Source organism: Tympanuchus pallidicinctus, unplaced genomic scaffold, assembly GCF_026119805.1.
Source record: "Tympanuchus pallidicinctus isolate F22 unplaced genomic scaffold, pur_lepc_1.0 scaffold22, whole genome shotgun sequence".
Lineage (NCBI taxonomy): Eukaryota > Metazoa > Chordata > Aves > Galliformes > Phasianidae > Tympanuchus > Tympanuchus pallidicinctus.
In genome coordinates, this window is record NW_026294739.1 from 41,747,189 (window position 1) to 41,771,536 (window position 24,348).

The 24,348-nt window shown below is 49.8% G+C and overlaps 1 protein-coding gene across 1 annotated transcript in view; it reads right to left on the reverse strand.

Annotated features, from left to right (window-relative positions):
- The window catches only part of CFDP1 (craniofacial development protein 1), a 47,896-nt gene that overhangs the window by 18,063 nt on the left and 5,485 nt on the right, over positions 1-24,348 (reverse strand). Inside the window, exon 5 of the mRNA XM_052685321.1 lies at positions 14,039-14,143. Within this exon, the coding sequence (XP_052541281.1) occupies positions 14,039-14,143 (105 nt within the window). The remainder of the gene's footprint in view (positions 1-14,038; positions 14,144-24,348) is intronic.

Here is a 24,348-nt window from a genome sequence, read left to right on the forward strand (position 1 = left end):
ATTGTACGTGAAAAAAGGTAATGAAGTCCAGCACTGGGCATAAACAAGCTGACTGCACATAATGGACATTGTTAGGTGTCTGAATAGGTCACTGACTCAAAGGAAAGTTCAGCTCCACAATGCAGGTCTTGAGCACTGCCCCTCTGAATACCCAGCAGAAAGCATCCCCACACACTCACACCCCATGCATTCAGCACAGCTGGATCTTTTTGTATTTCTCACTGTCCGTTTCCTCCTGAATTTCCCTAGTTTCCTTCCATTTGTATTATGAGCCTTTGTTCTTTCTCTGCCCTCTTCCTCCTACTATTTAGAAGCGTACAGACGCAGACTAAGGGCGAGGAAGCAAGCAGAGTAACAGCACAGTAGAAAAACAACTTTCATAGCTTGCACCTACCTAATCTGAAAACATGATACAGCAGCATAACTTCTGCATGAAAGTAGTGAGGCCTGTGTGCAAGAAACTGGCAAACTTCAATGACAACCACAAAGGGTTGTGTCTGTCACACACTAAGAAGTTAAAACAGGGCCCTTCACAGAATTAATTTCATCTTAGTACTTGCTAGTTAAAATCGTACCACAGAATGGCTTGGGTTGGAGGGACCTCAGACATCACCTAGCTCCAGCTGTCAAAATCCTGTCCGTGAGGCTCTTCTCCAAAGCCCCACCACGGTGGAATATTTCTCCTTCTGTCAACAGATCTCAAGGTAGAGCTGCAGCCTGCGTGGTACTTATTCCAACCTGTCACACAGTGTAACTGGGATGTCCCACGCAACCAGTCTGAGCATCCCCACAGGCTTCCAGCAGAGGAGACAGGTATTCAAGTGTTGGGTTTGGGTCTGACGCTGACCGCTTTCTCCTTCCGACTCGGATAAATTAAGAATCATCCACCTACAAGATGAATTTTGTAAGCGGAATGTGAACAGTCAACCCAGAAGCGGGGGTCAGTGGGGAACTCCAGGTGGGAGGGCTGAGAGAAAGGCAGGCAGATGGAGCTGGTGACATGCTGTCACTGCATCCGGGCATCACTGACCTTGCTGTGCTCCAGAGCTCCCAACCTGCACTACACCCCATGAAGGCAAAGCCTTCTGCCAGCACCTGCACCATGGCAGATGCTGCCCTGGACAGACACGCTTCACATTGTGCTGGTTCTCTACCCTGCTTTCCAAGTACTCAGAGGCAACCTGTGTGCACTGTAACTAGCATCAGGACTTCAGCAGCACTTGAGACTACCAGAGCTGTCAGCTCCTTCAGCACTAATAATCACCTGTCAAAAACGCAGAGCAGACTAGGGAAGAAATAAAAGAGGAAATGATTAAGCACCTCGAGCTGCAGCCAAAGCAATCAAGAAACTGAATTCAGCTGCTTTAGTAAGTACCTTTTAATGCAACACGTCCCTCCTCCTGTGCAGGAGTCCTACGGTGACTCCACAATAGCACTGTGCCTTTAAATTTGCTAACAAACAGCCTAAGCACTCATGCACAAGATGGATGCCAGGGAGGGAGAAAAGAGAAAGATTTCAGATTACAACCAGAACAGCATTTGTCACTTGCTGTAGATGTGCGAGAGGCAGTTTCCAGGCTCTTGGACTCGTGAAGAATATTTTCTGCTCCGTTCCTGATGTGCTTGGCTGCTTTCTGCCAAAACCTGTTTTAAATCCATTAACGAAACCAGGCCGAGCCTGCATAACTTCTAATTCTCCTGGTGGAAAAATGGCACCGAGTGTATTTCTGGAATGACAGACAGCCGCCGTTCCCAGCGGTGTGAAGCTCTGCTCCCTGGCCGCCGCCCTCCTCAAAAGCCACTTTCTCCTTGGAACATCACTTCGGTCATCACTTCTAGCTCTACAGAGAACACAGAAACTCGTTAACATTCCTCTTCCTCTTCTCATTAGCGGCACTTGGCCACCCCAGCCAGTCCTTCATTGCTGCCGTGCCTGCAGCTGGTTTCACGGGGATTAGCAAGGTCTGGTTCGGGCACACCGATCAGCTCTGGATACCCACAAGCTCCAGCGTTGCTCTGAGCAGCAGGGACAGTAGGAAGGGAAAGGAAGACTCACCCAGCACCATTTCCATCCCCTGTTCTCAGCAGATGAAGCACAGCCAGGCAGTGACGTATCCCTGCAGCACGGAAGAACAACGGCGGTGCTCCTGCAGGAGCTGAGTGCAATGCCTGCAGATCTGGTCGTGTGTCTCAGAGCTGGGATGGTCTGAGCAGAAGGTGGGAGGCTCTTTGCAGATATCCCAGCGGGATCTGGGGAAGCCCCACGGAGGGCAGAAGGACCTGATCCAGAAAGACCACGCATGGACCCAAACCTGCCACCAGCCACACGCTGCCATTCGGGCCCATTCATCTCCCTTTGGCAGCTCCCAGGACTTCAGTTTACATGGGTCTAATCCTTTAAGAACAGGGGCCACTGAGCTGCACAAGCCATGCCAAGGACACGGCCTTTCTCCAGAGATCTTCCAGAGGAAATCCCAAACACTTCTCATGGAAAAATCAGAATTATTCCAGCATGCGAAAGGAAAACCCTCTTTCCCAGTGTTTAAGTTAAGGCTGTAGAGGGCTGCAATTTTTTATGAAGCTTAAGTTAAAGGATGCAGCAACTACTAATGAAACGGGCACCAGTTCTGTTACAGCAGCAACATTTTTTGGCAGAAGCATTTTAAACCTAACCTCCCGTTCCATGAACAGCAGCGGCCTAAAGGGAAGGACTGCTGAGTCAGCTCCTGCTTTGGGCCTCACAATGTGCTCTGTGTTCTCCAGCAGGCTATAATCTACCAGGGAAAGCTGTAGTGGCAGGGAGGGGTGAACGTAAGAGCTTTAAAGAAATCTGGAAAGAAACGTGTGAAACTGAAGCTTCCATTTAATTTAAGAAAAAAAATGAAGATACCACAAAGTAACAGTGGGTGAGCTATGACTGCAAGCACCACCAGCACTAGCAGCTGCGTGTAGAGATGCACTCTGATGACACAAAGGCTCAGCTCTAAGCCACAAATGATGCTGTCCCCATACTCTCCACGACAGATCTGTGTGCAAAGTACCTTTGGGAGCAGCAGATACTGCAAGTCACTCAATGCCCAAGTGCCCAGCTAACCCAGGCCCTTGTCTCCAGCACCACCCAAGAGCATGCTTGCAAGGGGAACCTCTCAACATGGCTTACTGAGATAGCACTGAGACACAGAGAACACCCCACAGCCAGCTCTCCATCTTCAAGGGGGCTTCAAAACATGGAGGCAGTGCTGGAACCTGCGTGCCCCAGCAGGTGCTGCTCAGCAAAACCAGTTGCAAGAGACCCAGCACAGCAAGGCTTGGAGTCAGCAAGGATTTGGAAGCAGCACACTCAGGCTGCACAAAGCCATGCCTTTGCTCACAAGCTCTCTGAAAAGCAGCAGGTATGCACAAGCCACGTCATGGATGCTGTGTTGGAGAAGGGGCAACAAACCCCAACATTAAGTCTGCCTGTGGCTCCGAGTCCCAAAATAATTGAGAGATGAGAACAACGCTGAAAGCTGCTTTGAAATTCCCAGCCCTTATCGTGCCTTCTGGATGCCTGTTGGACTTGATCAGCTGACGGAGCAAACTAAGCAGCCATCTCCAAAGAGAGGTGCTGGCCATTCCGACAACCCACTGCATCCAACTCACTGTGCCCGAGCATTTCCAAGGAATGGGGTCTTCACCTTTTCCTCTACAGCAATCAATCCATAGGCGCCTGGATTTCTGGGCAGCTGCTTTCTTTTCAGTTACATCACAAATCAAAGTAAATAAAAAACTCTCTGCTGGGGCCTCTCCCCAAGACTCATTCCTTTCTATATCTTCCTGTTCCCATTCTCAGCCCTGCAAGTCCACAGCCTGCACGCCCAAGAGAGCCTTGTCCATTATGCCTGCATCTGAAGCGCGTTAGCACTTCACAAAGCTCTCTCTTTCACTTCACACAGCGCAGGGATCCCCATGGCATTCAGCACAATCTCTGAGCTAACGCTTTGAGGCTTCCCACACTCACAGCCACAACCCTTCTGTATTGGTATCAATATTTAACATCAACAGCCCCTTTCCTTCCAACACAAGCTGTGTTTTCAGCTTTATCACCAACAGAAAAACAAACCACATATGTATGTAATCCAGGCTCAAGGTGCACGTATAAAAATGGATAGGATGATGCACCAGCCAGGTGGCAGACATCCACCCTGACATTTATCTATCTCCACGTACGAGGAAGAAAGGTCACTCACAGCTATGAGGCTCTGGAGTTTGCCCTTGGTCAAGTTGGGAAGTGTCACAAATCAGCCACCGTGCGTCCTCAGAGATGGGCAGACCTGGAGAGTGCTGGAGAGCAGAGGGACAGCAGCATGCTGCTGATTAAACAGCCCCAAACACAGCCATGTCCTGGTGACTGCCCACGAAAGCACAGCACAAGCAATTTGCTGGCTTCTGGAAAGTCCTGGTGTATTTTTATCTGGTTCAAACCATTTGCTCCATAATCGGTTAGTTCATCTCCAAGAAAGAGAAGCATTCTTCATTTCTTGAGGTCTCCAGTTCCAGAATGGTTGAAGCCCTCTCCCAGAGCAAAGCACTCTGGTTTGGCACAGAGGCACCCAGGCAGAAATGCACTGTGCAAAACTCAGGAGCATCTCTGGCCTTCACCCCCAGAAGTCTTAGCTTAAAGCAGTTGGCTAAAGGAGCTCAGCAGGCTGCCATGTTGGGTTTGTCTAAATGGGAAACTCCAGATCAGGCTCTTATATGGGGAATCTTACCTGCCAGAGATGCCGGGTAACCCTGGGCTGGGTTCCCACCCAGGTGCCCTCACTTCTGCCCTTAACACCCAAGCTGCAGACAACACCAAGCCTCAGCAACACTACACAAAGGCTCCTTCAGAGGGTACACACATAGGATGCTCAATCCCAAGGATTTTCACCTATTTGAGTAACCATCAGCATACATTACAACCCACTATTTTGGCTCAAATTGCCTAAGAGAATGATGCACTAATTGCACGGGCTCTCTCAAACCTTTACATCCACCTGGGTTTGTTGGATGGCCGTGCCCCATGGCAGTCACAGCTGGCACAGGCTAGGGTTTATCCATCAGCCATCAGCACTGCAACACATCACAGGCAGCACGGAACTGGGAGGAAAATCACAGCGACTCAGCTTCGCTTTGACAATCCCACCCAGAACATTACTTAGGAGTTCCCAGGACCATCCCAGGATTCTTTTGTTGAAGTTTGATACAGAAAGCAGAGGCTCCCTAGTTACGTGGCTGCTGTCCAGCCGCTCTCCTCCAGCTCAGCACATGGCAGACAAAGCAGCAGCTCTGGCATTGAGATGCACGTGTGGAGGTAACGCGCCAACTTCTGCCTGGGTTTCCAGCCCCAGGATGCAACACTCCAGGTTTATCACAACCCGGGGCAGAGCTGATACAGATTCACATTCTGAGTCCTGCCAACATGATCTCAGTGCCTCCTAAAGGAACAACATGGCCAGAAATCCCACGGCCAAGGACAACACTTGAGCACATTTACAAGTGTCAGACCTGACCCTCACTGAAGATGACTTTAGCAGCCAAGGACAAGGTGGCACGGACACCTGCAAGCCCTGCACTGCAGCACATGGAGCAGGGAGGTATTAAAGCTCTCCTATGGCCCCACTGCCCTGGGACACCGTGCAAGGCCAGGAAAGTGCTCCTTGTGACTGCAGTGCTATCTGCTTCCCACCCGGATCGCCTGCTGCTACAGGAAGGAGACAGGAAACTCTTTTTTTTCCCCCAAGAGAAATCTGTAATAAAGAAAGTTGAGGAGAGTTAGCATCTCTCAACAGCTGATGATAAACAACCTCTTGTTAGTATCTGCCATTACTTTTCCTGGAGAAAAGCTAGGTGGAAAATCCCTACACATTTGGCTGCCCTGCAACCAAAGTACTGACCAGTGGAGACCAGTGGGAAGGTGCTAAGCATCCTGTTTGTGCCACATAGTTTAAAGGTTTGGATGTTTAAAAAAAGAGAAAAAGAAAGAACACTTGATAAACACATTGGACATGAAACCAGAAAGCAAGGAAGGAGGCAGCTATCCCATACAAGCTCCGGAGTCAGCCCAAAGCACACGACCCGTTTTATACTGATCTGTTTGCAGAGGCCATGTAATCTCCTGGAAGTGGTATTGTTTCCAAAACAAATGCTACACACTCTTCTTCGAGTTGAGAAAGTAGGAAAAAACCTCCCCCCAGTGCAAAGAGCCCAGCACTGCTGGTGAGGCACTCCAGTGCACGCGTGTGAGCAGGAAAGGAAGCAGAGAGCCCTTCCAACTTTCCAAAGGGTTATTGCTAACAGCAGGGAGGGAGAGGGGATTTTACACATTAGGAAAAATGCCACGATGGTGCTGTGCTTAAAGCAAACGCTGCACCAGAGGCCCTGGGCTGCACTGTCTGTCTCACACTTTTCTACTGCAAAGTGTGGTTACAGGGAAGGATGCAGGGTCTGGCAGCAGGGTCAGCACTGCAGGAGCCTTGGCAGCACGGAGCAGTGTGCCAGGTGCTGCACAAACAAGTTTCCTCCTCTGGGAATTGGCACGCTCCTGTCACATGGCAGCATGCTGGCTGTACCTCCAACACCTCACTTCAAATAGCACAGGTCCAGGGGGGAAGATCCACACCAAAGTGCCTGAACCTTCCTGACATCTAAGCAAAGAACAGGATTAAGAGTTTAAATACCTTTTTGGGCTCTGGCCTAAGCAACTTACTGTGCATCACACAGAGGGCACGGCAAAGCAAAGAACATCCCCACGTACCCATCTCCAGATGGGTGGAGATACTGCATACACCAGCTGCATCAGTAGGCTCCCTGCAAGGAGAAATCTACAGGTCCCAGATGAGGACAGAGGCATGCTACATACCAGCCGCCCTGGAAGGAAACAACATGAGCACGCCAGAAAATTACTCTTTCAGTGCTCTCCCAAGAAAGTCTAATAATCTCATCTTTCATGTGCTTACGCCTCTGCTTTCTGCAAGGCCTTGCTGTGCGCTGGCAGGCAGCTCCCCGGGAGCCAGGAAGGTCAGCGTGCCTCCAGCAGGGGAAGGGGCAGGGGGAGAGGAGCACTGGGCTGGGTTCCCACCAGCTTTGCATTATGAAAGCCAGGAGCTGCAGTCAACCAGCCTGTGCGGGTTTGCTTTAACCCCCTCTGTGCTGCTGAATGAGCATTTGCACTCATCTCCTAATGCCACACAGCCATGTGTACGCTACAGGTCACGAGTGTAACAGGCGAGCACCTCAAAGACAGCCTTTGCTCCCTTTTCTGTGCTTTGCAGCTATCAGAAAGGTGCAAATTTCCCCTAGGTTTGTACTCATGGGTGCTCCAACCTGGCCCGCTGCTTCCTGAAAAAAAAAACAACCAGTGCTACAGTCCAACGCTGCACATGCCCAGGACTTGTTACTTCAAGAAATACCATCATTGTTCTCAACGCCTCAGCTCGGCGATGAACAGACATCTGCATTGTCCCCTGCCTGCCTGGAGGCTGACAGCAACGGCACTGGAGCGCAGATCCCAGAAGGATATCAGAGCTGCTGCACGAGAGCAGGTCAGACAGTCCTTTATCTACCTTTGCTGATAATTGGCTGTAGACGCAATGACAACACTGAGAAAAGAGGGCACAAAGGTGTCTTTCTTTGGGATTCCTAGAAAATAGAGCAGTTGCCAACAGAAATGTTAAGTAACCCAGCTCCCTGACACAGAGGGTAGCAGAGCATCGCGCATGCTTCCACACGTGCTGCAGAGCAATGGCTGCGGTGCCACTGCCAGCAGTGCTCTTATCTGCCCAGGCAGAGGGTCCTTTGGAATGGGGCAGGCCCCAGAGCTGTGCTTGCTGTGAAGCGTGTGATGTCGAAGGCAGTGGCCCAACACATCAGGAAGGCTTTGAACCTGAGCATGGGGAAATGAAGCACTCCACGGCTTGGCAGGGCGGATTAGCGCACTCTGGAGAGCTCAAGACAGTCTGGAGCTCGTTCAAGGTGCCCTTTCTGCTCAATCTGCAGGGCAGATCCTCGAGGCTCCACATTTTGGATGGGAAGAAGAAACGGGCAGGAAAGAACCGGGGGTTCCTCACCTCCACACCAGGGCAGCACTCTGCTTCCCTGAGCAACCTCACAGGGGGGCCGGGGCACACACTGCTCCAGGCCCTCTCTGCAAACAAAAGAGCAGTTGCACAGTGATGCCAGTGGGGGAAGTTATCGCTGCCCTCAAGAGCTCAGCTTCATGCCAACAACTCCTTTAAGAAAAGAAAGGAGAAGGGCAGCATTTTAGTCAGTAACTTTCCCATTTAAGCCTAATTGCTTGATTTCACATCTCAATATCCAGCCTGGGCTTGTCTGATTTCTAAGCCCAGTCCTGTGCAAGGCTGACAGCCTAGCAAGCAGATCAAAGATTTGGCAAACAAGCACACTGGAAAATATTGCTGTGCTGATTTTCCAAGAATGAAGCCACCAGTACGTGAGAAGCCTGGGGCAGTAGCACTGAAAGCAGGGAGCATCACTGAGGCTGTCACTCCGGCCTCGCTGCGCCGGTTCGTATTTATGGAGAATGATCCAGCTGAACTTTTTTCTTGACGTGAGAAAAAATGAGAAAGGCAAGTGTGGGAAAGCAAGGCGATGTAATACAAGCATCTGGTATGGGGGAGATGCTCAAGGGACACGGCACAGCTCAGTTAGTATGCAGGGAGGCACTGTAAAAACAAAATAAGGCAGGAGTGGAAACAATCTTCTCAACAGACACCCCCAAGCCATGGCACAGCTGGGATCTGGAGCTCTTTGCAGTTCCAGACTGTAACCTTAAAACAAAGCTTCCCCTCTCACCTCTCCTTCCAGCTAACACGGGAAGATGCAGGGGCTTCCCTGTGCCACCTTGCTAGGGGTCTGGAAAACAAATACAGCTGGCTTCGGTTCCCATTAGAAGTTAATTTCCTCAATCATTTTCAGAGAAAGAAAAGGAGAAATGCTCGTGATCTAAGAGATGAAAGCAAATGAAAAAAAGCCTCATAAAACCTGCGGTGCCCTAAGGGAAAACTGCCCTGCAACTTTCATTGGGGAATTATCAAAAGCCCTGGGCTGGTGGGGGGTTGTTTGTATTTTATAAGACAGATTCTTTAGAGAGTATAAGTCTTCAAATAGCTGAGATTCCATTCTGCTGAACCTCCAGCAAGACTAGAAGAAGAAACAGCTGATCCCAGTTAGTCCAGCCCAGGATTCAGCTTAGCCACATCAAGACAGGGCTGAAGCATGGCACAGAGCCCTGTGCACCGCTGGACATTTCCAACACGATGCCCTTGCCCCAGGCAAAGGCAGCTGCACACATGCTAGAAGAGCTGCAGGACAGCACGAGCGGAGCTAGAGATCTCATTCATTGCTACTGTACAACACAGGCTGGGGTGAAGGCACTGACTCACTGTGCCTGAGAACAAGAACGGATGGCTCCTGGGAAACGATTTCAAAAGAAGGACGTGCAGTGCACACGTTGCTTCCAGGCTGGGACACGAGGCTTCTCAAACAAAATCTCAGAGGGTGAAGGGGTTTGGCATGCGTTGCACGCAAGTGACTGCATACAGCAGTCAGCATCTTCTTGTGATGGCTGAAGGCCCTTCTCTTCCGTACCAACCCAGCTGTCCCTATCCAAGTGACACACTTCCCTTTCCCTGCCAATCCCATCGGGGTAATTCACCTCAGCCTACTTCACAAACCAACCAAGGTGTTCCCAAAAAAGGCACCCAGCGTTGTTACCACATTGACTCAAAGGCTGGGTAAGCACAGAGCAGCAGACAATCGCTAACGAGAAACAATTAAGACAAAAATAAAAACAACAAAAAATGTAAGGAGAGGAATTACTCAGTGGAGAAACTACTGTCACATTTCATCTCTCACAGCCAAAGCGTATGAATAGGAAACAAGTAAAACTAGCTGCAGGGCACATGAATATTGCCCAGGGCTGGTTCCTCTTCCTGTGCACACAGCAATATGCCCTGCACGCTCACATCCAGCTCCTCGGCCCTGGTGCAAGTGGCTGAGACTTCTCCATCCAGAGAAACAGCACTCTCTGGAGCACAGTCAGGGAAGTACAGGAGAAAGCTGACAGCTCTTGAAATGCCTAGCAAGTGCACTATTCGGTTGCATATGTGACTACTAAAAAATCCCACCTCCAGCTAAGCAGAAGGTCTCGATTATTAGCTTTATTTGCATCTTCATTCTGCCCATACACGCTAAACGTGCACGTTTTAGCTGAATAACCGCATGCAGTACTGAGCTGGAAATGGAATGTAAATTCCTGCTGTCTGAAAAAAGAAAAGGCCTGAGGGGCTGCTGTGAAATGAAGCTGCTCCCTGGAGGCACGCGAGTGCTGCTGCATGGCTCCAGATCATCGGAGGCTCACACAGCCGAGGTGTCTGTCTCATCAGCATCCACTGACAATCCCAAGGAACGTGTGTTAGTCATAACAGCAAAGGGATCCAATTAGCTCCAGCCAGGTCGTGCAAGAAAGAGCATCTTTTGCAAGAAAAGCTTTGGATACAAAGCAGCCCCTGGAAGCAACCAGGCTCAGGGGGAAGTTCAGCTTCCAAATGGCATTAGGAAGTCAGGATGCTGCAAACACGCTCAAGGTCCTCCAAGGACAGTGTAAGGAGCTCGTCCTCCACATCCTCCCACCTCAACTGCCACTTTTTCTCCTCTGCACAATGAAGGTGGGAGAGAAGCCACGCACAGACGTCTTCCTGCTGAAACCCCTCTGCTCCACCAGTAGCACGCTGCAGAGCAATGACTTGCATCGTTTACTGGTCAGCCTACATGAGTTGCTCTGCTGCAGACTAGCAGAGAGAAGCACTCATGGTGACCAGGCTGGAGGTTATTGTGCTCTCTGTGCTGACAGCAGGCATTTGTCTCTGAGGCTGAGCTCTCCTACAGCTCTTCCTCCTGCCATGTCCTGCTCTGAGGTCCAAACCCTCACAGGCCAACCTCAGCCCGGGATCAGCGCACACCATGCCTACCGACCCCGCTCACTTCAAAGGCGGATTTCAGCCTGCATTTCTGCCAGCCTGCAAGGTAAGGAAAGGCCTGGGAGGTCACGCAGCCACTGCTGTAATTTCAGGCAGGATCAAACACAAAAGCAACAGCTGGGCTGAGCGAGCACGTCCACATTTAATTACAAATGGTTTTGGTTAATAAGCGAACACAAGAACAAAGCAAGTGTGAAACCTCCCTTTTTTGCCAAGGCTCCTGTTCAGGCTCTGTAGAAACAGCTGCCTTGAGGGGGATCTCAAATAAAATCCACCAGCTACATTTTTTCTTTCATCTTGCACATTTTCATAACTGCTGCAGAAACACCACTCTGCAATCCCACCGTGCTCTGACAAGCAGCAAGGACTGCACAGAGGGACCTGAGCCTGTGTATCACAGAACAGAACCGTCTGCATCGGGAGGGACCCTTCAAGGCCGCCTGGTCCAACTCCCCTGCAATGAACAGGGACACCCTGTGGAGGACACAGCTCCATCAGGTGCTTAGAGCCCTGTCGGGCCAGACTTTGGGTGTCTTCAAGGACAAGGGACCCAGAGGGCAACCCTCATTGCTTCTAGCAGACACCTCTGACAGCATCACCAGCAGGCTTGTGCAACCTAACAGTACTACAGAAACACCACTGGAACAAAGCAGTAGCCCCAGAACACTCTACCAAAGTGATACCAGCTGCTGATGGACCGCTGCCGGCTGTGCACACCATGTCCCAGGAGCAGGATGCCATGGGAGGACACGATAAGGATCATCAGGAACCACGGAGAGGCTGAGCAACCACCACAGCCCTGGGAACCAGAGGCTGCTGACCTTCCTAGCACAGCCTGCTGAGAGAACCGGGTGGGCTGTTTTGTGCTCCTGGCTTTAATTACAGCCAAGTGTTTAACTTACTCCCCTCCAACCACCCCCGTGTCCCTTATGAGCACAACTCCAGCTTTTTATAGCACATCCCGTACGGACATTAAACGCATTCAGGAAATGCTCTTTCAGCCCCAAACATCCCTTCCCCTGGACCAGTAAGCTGCAAGGGTTTTCAGTGCAGAGACGCAGGACCGGATGTTTGCTTTTGTGACTGCTGCTTTCCTGGATTACTTCTATCTGTTTAGAGAAAGGAAATTAAATAAATACAGGGTAGGCTGGCTGCATTCAGAAATAGTGCAGGCTGCTTGCAAGGTAAAGAAAGAAAAGTCAGATGGAAAGGCCACTCCGAGCTGCTCACACACCCTGCACGCAGACTTATTTACTTCTGTTATTTAATTATAGCAGATATAAAGCTCCTGGAGGCTGACAACGGCTCACTGAACAATGGGTGCTCAGAAGCACATCCAGGTTCCCAAATCGCATGCATTTCAGTGCCTTCTAGCAATACTGACCCCAACTAGATGCCTATTTCAACGTGCAAGTGAGAAACACACCCAAAACTTAGCCAAAGTAGCCAAAGGGCACCAGCAAAGAGCCATCACTGGGCTCCATCTTTCCCCCAGCAATGCCCCAGCACGTCACCAGAGCTCTTGTGGCTCTGTGCTCCAGAGCAGCAAACTCAGGGCTTGGATAATAAAAAGAGTGCTGGTTAGTTCCCCACACTGAGCAAAACAGCAAAGCTGTGTCTCTGTGTCACGTGCAGGGAGCTCTGCAGCAGGCTGTGAAAGGGAAGGCACAGTTGCTGCTCCGAAGGAAGGCAAGACGCACAAGCCCTGTAAGTCATGACACCTCACGTTCAGGGCAAGCAGCAGTCACTGCAAAATCACATGCTGGCAAGCTGAATGATGACCTAATTAAGCCTCATAACGACTCTCCTAGTGAGCTACAGAGCCAGCCTGCACTCAGAGCAGTAGCGATTTTGCTGGGGATGAGAAATGGGATGGGAGAGACAGGAGGGCCAGCAGTCTGCATGACAATTAGCTGCCATCCAAACCACCTCTGCAGTCAGCCAAGATGAAGCAAGAATGCCAACCCAGCACAAAGGTTTTCCAGCACAAAACTCCCCACAAAACACTGACATTAAAACTGGTGAACCCCGCAGGGACAAACTGTTGCATTGCATGAACAACAGCAACTATGCTCATTTACTTGTTCATTCATCTCGGGGAACAGCAGCTGTTAAATCACACATGCTGCATACTGTGCTCTCACTACCCTGATCTAACCACGAGCTATGCAGCACTTAGCTGGAAACACGTGTGACAACCCAGCTGCAGCCACTGAATCCCATCCTATCTCAGGAAAAGGCAGCCTTAACCCATGCTGGAGAATTGCTCTGCAGCAGATGGTAAGGAGAATGTATTTATTTGACAAGTCCTGTTTCTGCGTGGCCAAATTGAACCCGGCTAATGCCTTCCAAATATAAATGCAAATGACCAACAGCAAAAATCACTGCTGGAAGAGAAGCACCTCCTGTGTTCCCCAGAAATGAGTTATCTCCCAAGCTCACTGAAAACCTCATGGTCGTGTCAGATGCCGAGAGGACCCGACCCCCTCGAGTCTTTGACAGCATTATGATAATCTCTGAATTATGAGCTTTAACAAGAGGTGTCAAATCCACACTGAAATGGTATAGAGAACATCAGAGAGGCTGAAACGTGTCTCGTAAGATTGCTCCCCTGAAGTTTATAAGTCATAGCCCAGCCCACCATGGTTTCTTCTGGTTGAAGGAAGCACCTTCCAAAGGAACTGCGGGCAGTTTCAGGCATGTTCCTGTGTTACCTCCAGTTTCATCACGTTGCTCAGGACAATCAAAACAATATTTCCTTACCAGGATGAATGATTTACGAGGATTGAGAAATTCAAGTGTTCTGTGCAGTGAGTCACCAGGACTACAGCTTGCTCCCCCGCTTCCCTCCCCACAGAGCATCACATCCTCCCAGCCTGGTTTTGCTCCCACCAAACTCTTGCAGAAAACATACATCCATCAGCTTATATATGTCACAGGGCAAAGCCTGCTACATCAACAAGAGCACCATCTTTCTTGACAGCAATCCGTGCAAGGTAGGGAAACAACAGACTCACCCAGAGACAGTTGGGAGGGAACCTGGAGCTGATGACTGCCACTTCTCTTGCTGCTTCAGAAAAGATTTTGCTTCTTTTGACGTTGAGTCCACTTCTTTAGTCACTCTGTCGGAGAGAAAAGAGACAAACCAGAGGGTAAAAAGACAATAAAAACAAAGATCCAGCAATGAAACACGGAAAGCAGGTACTAGAGCTGGTCTGTGGGCACAACACTGCACAAAGACCACCTCTATCAGCTCCGCACAAAGAATTTGCATCTTGGTGAGATTTCACTGCAATTACTCTCTGTATTCACAGCAGAAAAAAGGACCAGCTAATTAGAGCTGGGGGAGGAGGGGGATTTTTTCCAAATGAACAGGAATGCTTATTCATTCAAACAGGCCTCTCAAAGCCACCGAGCTCTGCTCAGGTCACCAAGGGGCACTCCAGTCTAATTGGGCTCCTGATGGCCTTGGCTGCTGGGCAGCTGCAGTGCCACCCACTGCACAGGCCTGGTCACGTCCACAGCCCAGGCTGAGCAGGGAGCCTGGTGTGGGGCACACGGCTCCAGCGAGGCAGGGTGGCTGAGATGCACTCTCATTTTCCAGTTAATTTTTGTTTGGGGCCCTGAGGGCATAATATATCGAACGTCAAAGAAGGTATAAATCAATATGGCATCTACTGTAGTGAATGAATTACAAACATGAGAAAGAATCTCTGGAAAACCACTCAATAATTAATTGCTAGCAACCCCATCCACTTTATCCCCTCATTTGCAATGACCTGCCTCCAGCAACACGCTTTTCACGCTTTCAGCAGCTCTTAATGAGGTTGCCAAGCTAACAGTTTTGCTCCCTTCAAAAGGAAATCCATAAGCACGGCCCTGGCCCTGGGCTCTGTCTGCAGAGAGCACAGACCCGAAGGAGGCAGCCTGACTTGCAGTTTGGCCAGCCCAGCATCATACCCTTAGTTGAAAGCCTCCTCAGTTGCAGGGTCTGCCCTGTTAAAACAGGCTGCATGCTGCTTGCCTCCTACCCCTGCAAGCCAACAGCTCGTGCAGAGCAAGCCAGCACCAGAGCTTGCAGCTGGGGCAGCAGAGCAGCATTCAGTGCCTCCCTCCTAGAGCTGGCTGCGGGATTCCTGCTGGACCTGGAGAAACCCACGCAGGTGCAGAGCCAGCTGGACTGCTGCTCCAAAGCCTGGCATGAGGGAAGCACAGTGCAGTTACTTGTTAAGCCCAGAGGCACCAGGGCCCTCAAATCCCCCTCTTACAGAACCATTGTGCACGCATGCGCTGCTGACAATGAATCAGTGTCCGGCATGGAAAGGAAACTGTCCTTCTAGCATGTACAGTGGGAAAGGCAAGTTCAGAAATAATCAATTCTTGTGCTAAACACCTCCTGCTCAGCCCTCTACTGCCAGTGCAGACCACGTTAACCCCATTTTCCCCCCTTTCAAAGGGGGGCAGTCACAAGCATAGAGGCAAATCCCAGTTGTGAGCACTCGGAAGCGTTTGATGATCAGGCTGGAAACAAATGGGTGGGAAAGGCAGTTCAGGAATAAAGGAAAGCCTTGTTACAGCATCACTGCAACTTCAGACATCCCAAACACACCACCCACTCACAGCACTCTAATAGTAGTTGCACCACGCAGTGATCACACTCCAAAGGTTACCCTATGTATGTGAATTTCCTTCCGCAGAATCAACTGTGTCTTCAGGCAGCAATTAGCTGGAATTCCCCAGAGCCCCTCTCCAAGGCCAAGACGAGTAAAATCCCACAGCCTATTTGTACCTGAGAATCACCATGGGACAGCCTGGCTGCTCCTCAAGACACCATGAGGAACATCAGGCAGACCCAGGGCACGGGTCCTTCAATCATCACGGGCCAGAAAAGATCATCTAGACCAACTCAGCCCACCCCCACCATGCCCACTGCCCGCATCCCTCAGTGCCACATCCCCACACCCCCAGGGACGGTGACTCTCCCACTCCCTGGGCAGCTGTGCATCACTGCTCTTCCAGAGACTAAGTTGATCCTAATATCCAATCTCCAAGCTTCTGGGCCTTGAATAGTGCGGGCTGGGAAAAGCAGTCGACACAAGAAAACACACAACATGCTGCTCTAGAAGGTGACAGCCTAGCTCTTTAGACGGCTCCATGCTCAACTTCCACAAACCCAAGAGAAATCTGCAATCAAACAGCAATTAAATTGAGGTCTGCATGATGGAAAGCAGCTCTGTACAGCCTGCAGCACAGCAGCATTCTGAGTACAGGGCTCCTGGTCTTAATATTACGATGCCTCCCGCTGCTCCAATCCAAAGCTGACCGATTTCCCTCCCATGGCTGAAGCAGAGCACAAAGCTGAGTATGAGAAACACCTCCAGGAGTTTGCCAGCCTGCAGCCTGGCACAGTGTCTGTTGGACCAGCACGAGTGTCATAGCTCCCAGAGCAGGAAAGCAGCCAATTGAATAAAAACCAAACAAGGATTGGAGAGGAAAAGCTTGTGCATCTGTACCTGCTGAACCACCTCAGCATCGTATGCAGGAGGGCTCTGGCACAGTGACAACAGTGGCAAAGAAATGATTCCGCTACCTGGAGCAGAAGGGATGGCTCGTGCTTTGATACTTGCTTCCTCCACCACCTCAGGATACCAGCAGCAATGGCTGGGCACAGAATAAAGCATTTTGTTTGCATTTTCTCCCCCCACTCTGGCTTGTTGGCAGCTTCCCAGAGCGTGTTTTTGAAATTGTTCATCACAGCAATGGAGCTGCAAAGCTGTGGACAACCTGTTCCAGCAGGAATGCCCAGCTGGGGACAGAGGAATGTGTCAAGAATGTAATTAAAAGTGACCTTTGTAGGTGATGCCATCACAAGACCCCCTGATTGCCTCATAAAACAAAACAACAGCAGCTCCAAGGCAGGCTGGGCTAGTGCCAGCAGCACTCCTGTACCACTCCGGAGGAATGACAAAGGCAGGAACATTAAAGGGCTTTACAATGTATTAACTCAGGCTTTGCACATTTCATCCTTCCTCAGATCTCAGGCCAGGGAGGGAAAAAAAAAAATCCTCTGGTCTACATTATTATGGCAGACAATAACTCCCCATGTAGAAACCAAAACACTTCTTGCTCTTGGTGGGTAGAAGCGAGAACCGTTAATGCAGCTGGAAGAAATCACAGCCATTAGTCAGGAAAATTACAAGACCTATCACTTGTAAATACTGGATAAATAACTATTTGCCTGAGCGTTTACTGGGATACCATTCACACACTGCAATCCAGGAATAAAGGTGAAAATAAGTGTATTGTCAGCAGCAGAACAAGTAGCTAGCACCTTGCTCACTGGCAGACCCTGGAATCCACACACACAACCACTCGCTCTCATCACATCACCATAAAGATTTCATTACTCTGCTATGCTGTTAAATTGCATAATAAAACTTCCAAAACATAGGGAATTATTGATTTGTTGGACTCTGCTGGAGTCTGGTAGCACAGAGACTTCTACTCGACAAGGTACTGCGCAACTAGAGCAGGAAGGTCTTCTTCCAAGCAGTCAAAATCAAATAAAGCTAAAAGCCAGATGGCTGAGCACCTCTAATATTTACAGGTGTCACCTTTAGGACCTCTTGATGATAGTCTGCTGGGTGACCACAACACAAGGGCCAAAATCCCTCCAGCTTAACCCCAAGTGTCTCAACAGCATTCTTCTAACCACAACACCAGGCGAGCATCGGGTGAGAAAGAGCTGCTGCAGTGTGAGTGCGTGGGGAGCTGAGAGGACTGCTAAGATCTCCCAGTTGCAGCAGCACAGATGTGCCACCTTCCTCACCTCCTTAATGAGTAGGTCTGGAAAACGCCAGCTCTTCACCACTCGCACTCAGGACACTCAGTCCTCATTGGGAAGCCTGTTCCAGTTTAGACCTGACACAATTACAGAACTTTCCACATTATCTTAACACCACTTGCTCTGGGGACTCACAGACAGAGAAAGGGGGAAAAATGAGGCTAATTATCCTTTTTTCAGTATTCCCCATCCGTGCCTAACCTCATTAAGTTGCCTTCCGAAATGATCACTTGAAGAGCAACAATACTTTATCTAGAAAGGATTGTAAAAAAACAAACAAACAAACACTAAGCCTTTCTGAGCCAGGAAGAACACTCTCTTTGAACCCATTTGGATGCAGTTTTGGGGGCAACTCGTAGGGGCTTGAGGTGCCTTCCCCTGTCAGATGCAGCTGTCTGACGCAGGCACGCACATGTCCAGCATCTTCCAGGAGAGCAGTGTCCCCATAGAACTCCAGGCCACATCCAACTGCACACTGAGTAAGAAGTCACTGTATGCTGGGTTATCCGCCGACAGCAAACAGAGCTAAAATGAACAGTTCCACATTGCTCATCCACATTTTCTAACTCAAAGGAAAATGTTGGCTTTCTTCCTATCAGAAAAAGAAACAACATCCTCTAGACCTTGCTTTCAAATCAGGTGGGAGAAGCTATTCCTTAGGAGACAGAGTCTGCTCCCTGAGGCAACAAAGACAAGACCAGGCTGGCGCAACTGAATGTTGCAGGCTGCCTGTCTGCAGGGAAGCTGCTGGCTGATTTTTAACAAGACAAATCGGATGGGAGCTCTCCCCAGTCAGGCAGTGGCCAAGATGCCTGCCCAGTGCTGTTCCTGGCAGCAGGTGTGCACTGCTACTGCACGGTGAATGGGGCTCTTTGAGCACAGCCAGGGCACAGGTCTTCAGCTCCCTGCTTCACCCACCCTACCTTTAAGCATCCACAAGCACTAGGGCTCTGCTCACTGCCTCCCAACATTTTATTTGCACCTCCCACAAGGGTTACCTGCAAATTACAGAGCACATCTCTAAGCTGAGCAATCCAGGTGAACGGATGGATGCTGCTGCTCTGTGTGCAGTGTGACAGCCTTCTGACCTTGGCACCATGAGATGCAGGTACACCGAAAGCGAAGCAGATCCCTGCAACCCTTCAACTCCTGCAAAGCAGCACAACATCCATGTTGCAGGTCTCCTTTCTTGCCCAAGGGAGGAATAGGGCACGTCCCACGAGTCAGGGTTCAGAATTCACTTACAGTCACAAACACTGGACACAAAGGCTACAGGATCACAGCAGGAGCCAACACAGACCACAGAGCAGGAGCGTCCCCATGGGGAAAAGGCTAAGCTCAACTCTGTTTGTAGCGTGTTAATGAGGTGGTGAGGCAGAGAACAGCTTTGCCTTCCCTTCAGGCTAATAGAGAAACCTTTCTGGTTCAGAATCTCTGTGTTACAAGAAGAAAAACAACCATCTGGCGAGCTGTGCTTTCCATTTGGGGAAACCCCAGGCCCGTGGGCTGCAAAGCCAACTCTGCCAGCATCTCAGCAGACATCAAAGCCCCTACTGAGCCTGGAGCTGTCAGGAACGAGACAGCAGTGTGGAAGGAAGGGAAACCACAGCAAGCAGCAAGGCACTGGGACTGGATCCGAGGCCCTGTGCAAAGGCACAACAGATGGACCACTGCCCCTCACTGCCCAGCAGCAGAAGAGCAGCTGTGCAATCTGAACAGAACAACGAGCACCTTTTGCTCCCAGATTTTAAAAGCCAGGAAATTGCTTCAGAGCCAGAAATAACGTCTCCTCCGTTACACAGCGGAGAAAGGAGGGACTTATTTCTTAAGCTTTTCACCCACTAAGAATTTCCACACTAACTACACGCACCACAGGAACCCACAGACGGGAGAAGACGGGTCACCCAGCTCCCTGAAGTAGACACAGTGCCCAAATACAGAATGACAGAATCACAGAACCACCACGGTTGGAAAGACCTTCAAGATCATCCAGTCCAACCATCCACCCATCACCAATGGTTCTCACTGAACCACATCCCTCAACACAACACCCAAACGTTCCTTGAACACCTCCAGGTGACTCCACCGCCTCCCTGGGCAGCCCATTGCAGTGCCTGAGCACTCTTTCAGAGAAGTAGTAGAATACACCCAAGTTAACCTGGAGGTCACGCCGTCCTTTTAAGAGATGCTTTGAGACGCTTGCTACCTTGAGCCTTCCTTCCCATCAGACTGATTTCCAGTAAAAAAGAGTGCTCAGATAAAACCAGCACACGTTCTTAGAAGAATCAAACCTTTTTAGAAGCACAAGTCAAATTTCAGCTGGCTGTCTGCTCAGACACTGGGATTTTCAAAAGCAAAGCAACAAAGAAGAAAGCCAGCAGTCAGCATGTTCCCCAGCACCAAATAACACATGAGATGCTGCTCTCTGACACCTTCCCACTGAACTCCTCTGCCTTCCCACTTCCCCAGCTAAGCAGAAGTCGCATCAGCATATCCATCAATGAAAATCCTGGACTGGAGCTGCTCGTTAGACCTTCCCCCTTCTCAAAGCTTCTTAACAGACTGTGATTTACTTCAGGAGCCACACTTACAGCTCTGAATGGATTTGTCACCATGATTTGTGAGGCAAATGCCCACGTGAGTGAACCAGCACACCACCTCACTCTGCTCACACGTAATGACCCCACCTCCAGCCCACCCTTGTGTCAGTCAGCATTACACAACATGAGAATTCCCCCAGCTGTGAAGCATCAGGGGATCGATGCACACAGAGGAAAGGTTATCAAGACGTGCTCCAGAAACATTCTCGTGCTGAAGCTTTTTTTTTTGAAAGGTAGCCTATTTTCACTTACTGGCTTCCAAAAAAAAAAATAAATCAATAGCTGGTTTTGAAATTGGAAAAAGCCAATATAAACCGTGGATATCCAAAGCAAGCTCTGACCTCTAGGAAAAACAACCCCAGAAGGACAGGAGCGGGGAGGCTGCAGCCTGCACTCCCTTATGCCAAGATCAGCACTTTGGTGCTTTGTGGAGAAAAGCTGCTGGTGCCTTTTTGGGCTGCTGCCTCCAAACATCACTCACACTGAAAGATCATATAATTCTGGGTGCTTCGACCCTGCCTTCAGATCCCACAGCAACATCCCCAGCCTCCTCCTGCTCTGGGAAAGTGTAAAGGTGAGGAATTCACACTTTGCAAGCCTCATGGAGGAAGTGGTAGGGGACTGGAAGTGACTAAAATACGTTTCTCTACAACCCCTTGGCCAAAGAGGACCAAAGACAAACCTCTGTGAACACAGATTATCATCATCACTACAAACCAGGAGATCTATTAATCCTCAAACAGACGAGGAGACTTTGGAATGACTTTTTAAGGGGTTACTGACATTACTTATCATCCTTTTTTTTCCTAGTGCTTCCTTGCTACTGTCACCAGAGCCATCCTGAAAACGTCACCGAAAGACACGGAGGGGTTTCTACCTCTGCCCCAATTAACTCAGTTCACTTTCCTTTGTATTTAAAATTTTTCAAAAAGCTTTCCAAATGGAAGAGCTCAGATTCTGGTAATGCCCAGGTGCTTCTCACTCACATGGATAAGCAATACAGAAGCACATATGGAACACATCACACATACGTCAGCCTTGAGCTGGCAAGCAACCCACTACCTGTACCACCAAAGGGAAGATGTACACCCCAACTACCAATCTTCCTCCTGATTTTAAAAGCAACCTTCTTTCACTCAGCACTGCACAAAACCCCACGAGCACAAAACAAACGACCGAGATTCGCACCCTAAGCAGTGTGAGCACACTGCCAGCTTCACGCTGCTCATCATCTGGGCTTCCTGAAAAGCAGCACAAGGTAAAGGGGGAGTTAATGGCATTACATGTTCTCTCGGAGCTAATTAGCCTCACACATCTGGCTGAGCCCTGCTGAGACCACGGAGCAAGAACACAGACGGATAATCACACAAGCAGGAGCAAATTCCCTGGACTCTTTGTCCCTTTGAAATAAATTAACTTCACCACTCTCAGCAGTCTCCCCGCTCCAGCTATTGCTCACACAGCTACCTTACTCATCTTCCAAGCAAAGCAACAACACAGGAGATCACCTCCCTGACTGCTTGGCTTCCATTCCCTTTGTTTCCCATTTGATCTCAGTTGTCACCTGAGGACAGAGGGAACCTCACAGCTACTGAGAAGGAAATCAGAAGCTGAACAAGGATTTTGGAAAGCTCGGGCTGTTCTCACAAATCTGATTACTTCTCCTGCAGCTGTTCCCACCTTCTCTCTGAAAAGGGCCAGGGATCCAGGGTGTGAAGCTCTAGAAGGGGACAGCAGATCTGGGGTGAGAGACAGAGAGCAGTCCTCCATTTCTGTCCCAACAGGCAGCGTTCCTCTATTCAACAAGCACACAAGCTAAGAAAAAAAGAAAGACAGCATAAAGAAATCTCTGAAAAAACAGCACCCTGTCACTGCAGAAGACTGAATCAAAGCTTCAGCTCTGCTGTGCACAGGTCAACACTTCCTGCCATGAAGGAATCAGTCGGGCCCAAAGTGCTGCTCTCCTGAGCAGCTGACCACGTTCAGGGCCCAGAGGAAGTTCCGAACCTCAGAGAGCCACTGAGGATGGAAAAGAGCACCAAGATCATCCTTAGTCCAACCACCAACCCGCCACCACCGTGCCTCTAAGCCACGTCCCTCAGCGCCATGCTCTGGGCTCAAGCATCCCCACTCCACTGGCCCGGCTCTGTCCCAGGATATGACGGCCCCCAGGATCCCACAGGACAGCCAAAAAAGAATCCGTGGACACTGCCTGCACACTTCTCACCATCAGTAGCATTCCTGTACAAAGGGGAGATGTGTTATCAGCTGATAAAGGGCTCAATCAGCAAAGGCAAGCCTCCAAAAGTCTCCAGGAAAGAACCTGCCCTCCACATCACCTCACTTTTACTTCTACTGCTCAAAAAGTTGTGAATTCCACCACTAAAATCCATCAATCCAACCTACGAGCCAATATCAGGTCCATCTGAACAACAGTTTTGGTTTTTTTTCCCTGAATCCTTAAAGTGGGCTGAAAGCCTACATAGCAGCACAAACTGAGGAATGAGTTTGGATGCCAAGCCCTTCCTGGCTCTTCCCAGATGTTTTGGTACAGGGGGAAACTCAGGTCCCCTGTATCTCAACACAGGAGCCCCAGGGAACCAGGGGGCATCACCAACTCCAGCATGCCCCAGCTTTCATATTCCCACACGGGCAACAACATCACTCCATAAAAATGCTTTGAGACACGTGGATAGAAAGCTCTATAGGAAAGCAAAGGATTTTCTCCCTCTATATCCTAAAGCTTTCAAGTACTTCAAACACACATCAGAGCCTTCTGTTCCTTTGTATATACCTTTGCACTAAATACCTTATTAAAACCCACTTAAAAGCCATTTATAAAAGCAAATAATATCCACGGAATTGGGTCATCATCTGCACCTCAGGGTAGGAAAAACCCACTGTAAATGAGGTGGTTCTCATGGCCGTGAGTTCAACCTTAACGCTGCCCCAGTGAGCGCTGTATCCCACCAAACAGCAAGCTTTAATCGGGCAAACACTGAGGAATACTTTCAGAAGCAGCCTGAATTTATCTGGAAAGGGGCACTTAAGAAGCAGATAAAGATTACCAAAATGAGCCTGAAAAGATGAGCTTCATTCCAACCCTGCGAAATCTCAACCATCTGCTCAGCTTTCAAATATGGAAGTACCTGAAGACAAACATTTACCCATTACGCAAGGCCCATTAAACAAGCCCCCAGCTCTCTAGCTGCAATGCTTCTGGTTCAGGGCCCTGTGGGCAGCAGTTTGGACAGAGCAGTAAGTACAGTGCCTTCAGCATCCAGCAGCAGGACTGGGAGCAAGCAGGAAAGGACAGCTGGGACGTTTGCAGCCTCTTATCTCAGTGTTTAGGCAGCAGCAGAGATCACGCTCTCACAAGGAGAGAAGATCTTGAAATCTCTTCCTGAATGGTTTCCACAGATTCAGACCCAGCTCACTGCCAGCAGCCACACGTGCAGCTTGCAGTTCTGACCCAGAGGTGGCAAGAAGCCAGGAATCACAGCACAGGAACACCTGCCAGACACCTGAGAGTGCTACAAGAAATGGCTCCAAGCATGCAAGCACAGCCAAGATGCTCGAGAAGAAGACTCAAGGGTCAATACAAATTCTGGTCTGCAAGTCCTCCAGCAGTCAGTAGCAACTGCCTCTGAGATGCTGGCTGCTTGCAAAGAGCAGGCTAGCTACCAGCAGAGAGGGGTGTGGAGGAAAGAACCAAAGAGCAGAGGTCTGGGAGCCTGCTCTGTGAGGGGTTCCTCTGGGCAGTGACTGCTGGGCAAAGCTGTGCCTTGAACACAGGCCTCCCACTGCTGAGTCGGCACCTCAGCCACACAGCCTTGCTCCTCTCACTTGAATTCTGCACCCTTGCAAGTCAAACAAAGGCACG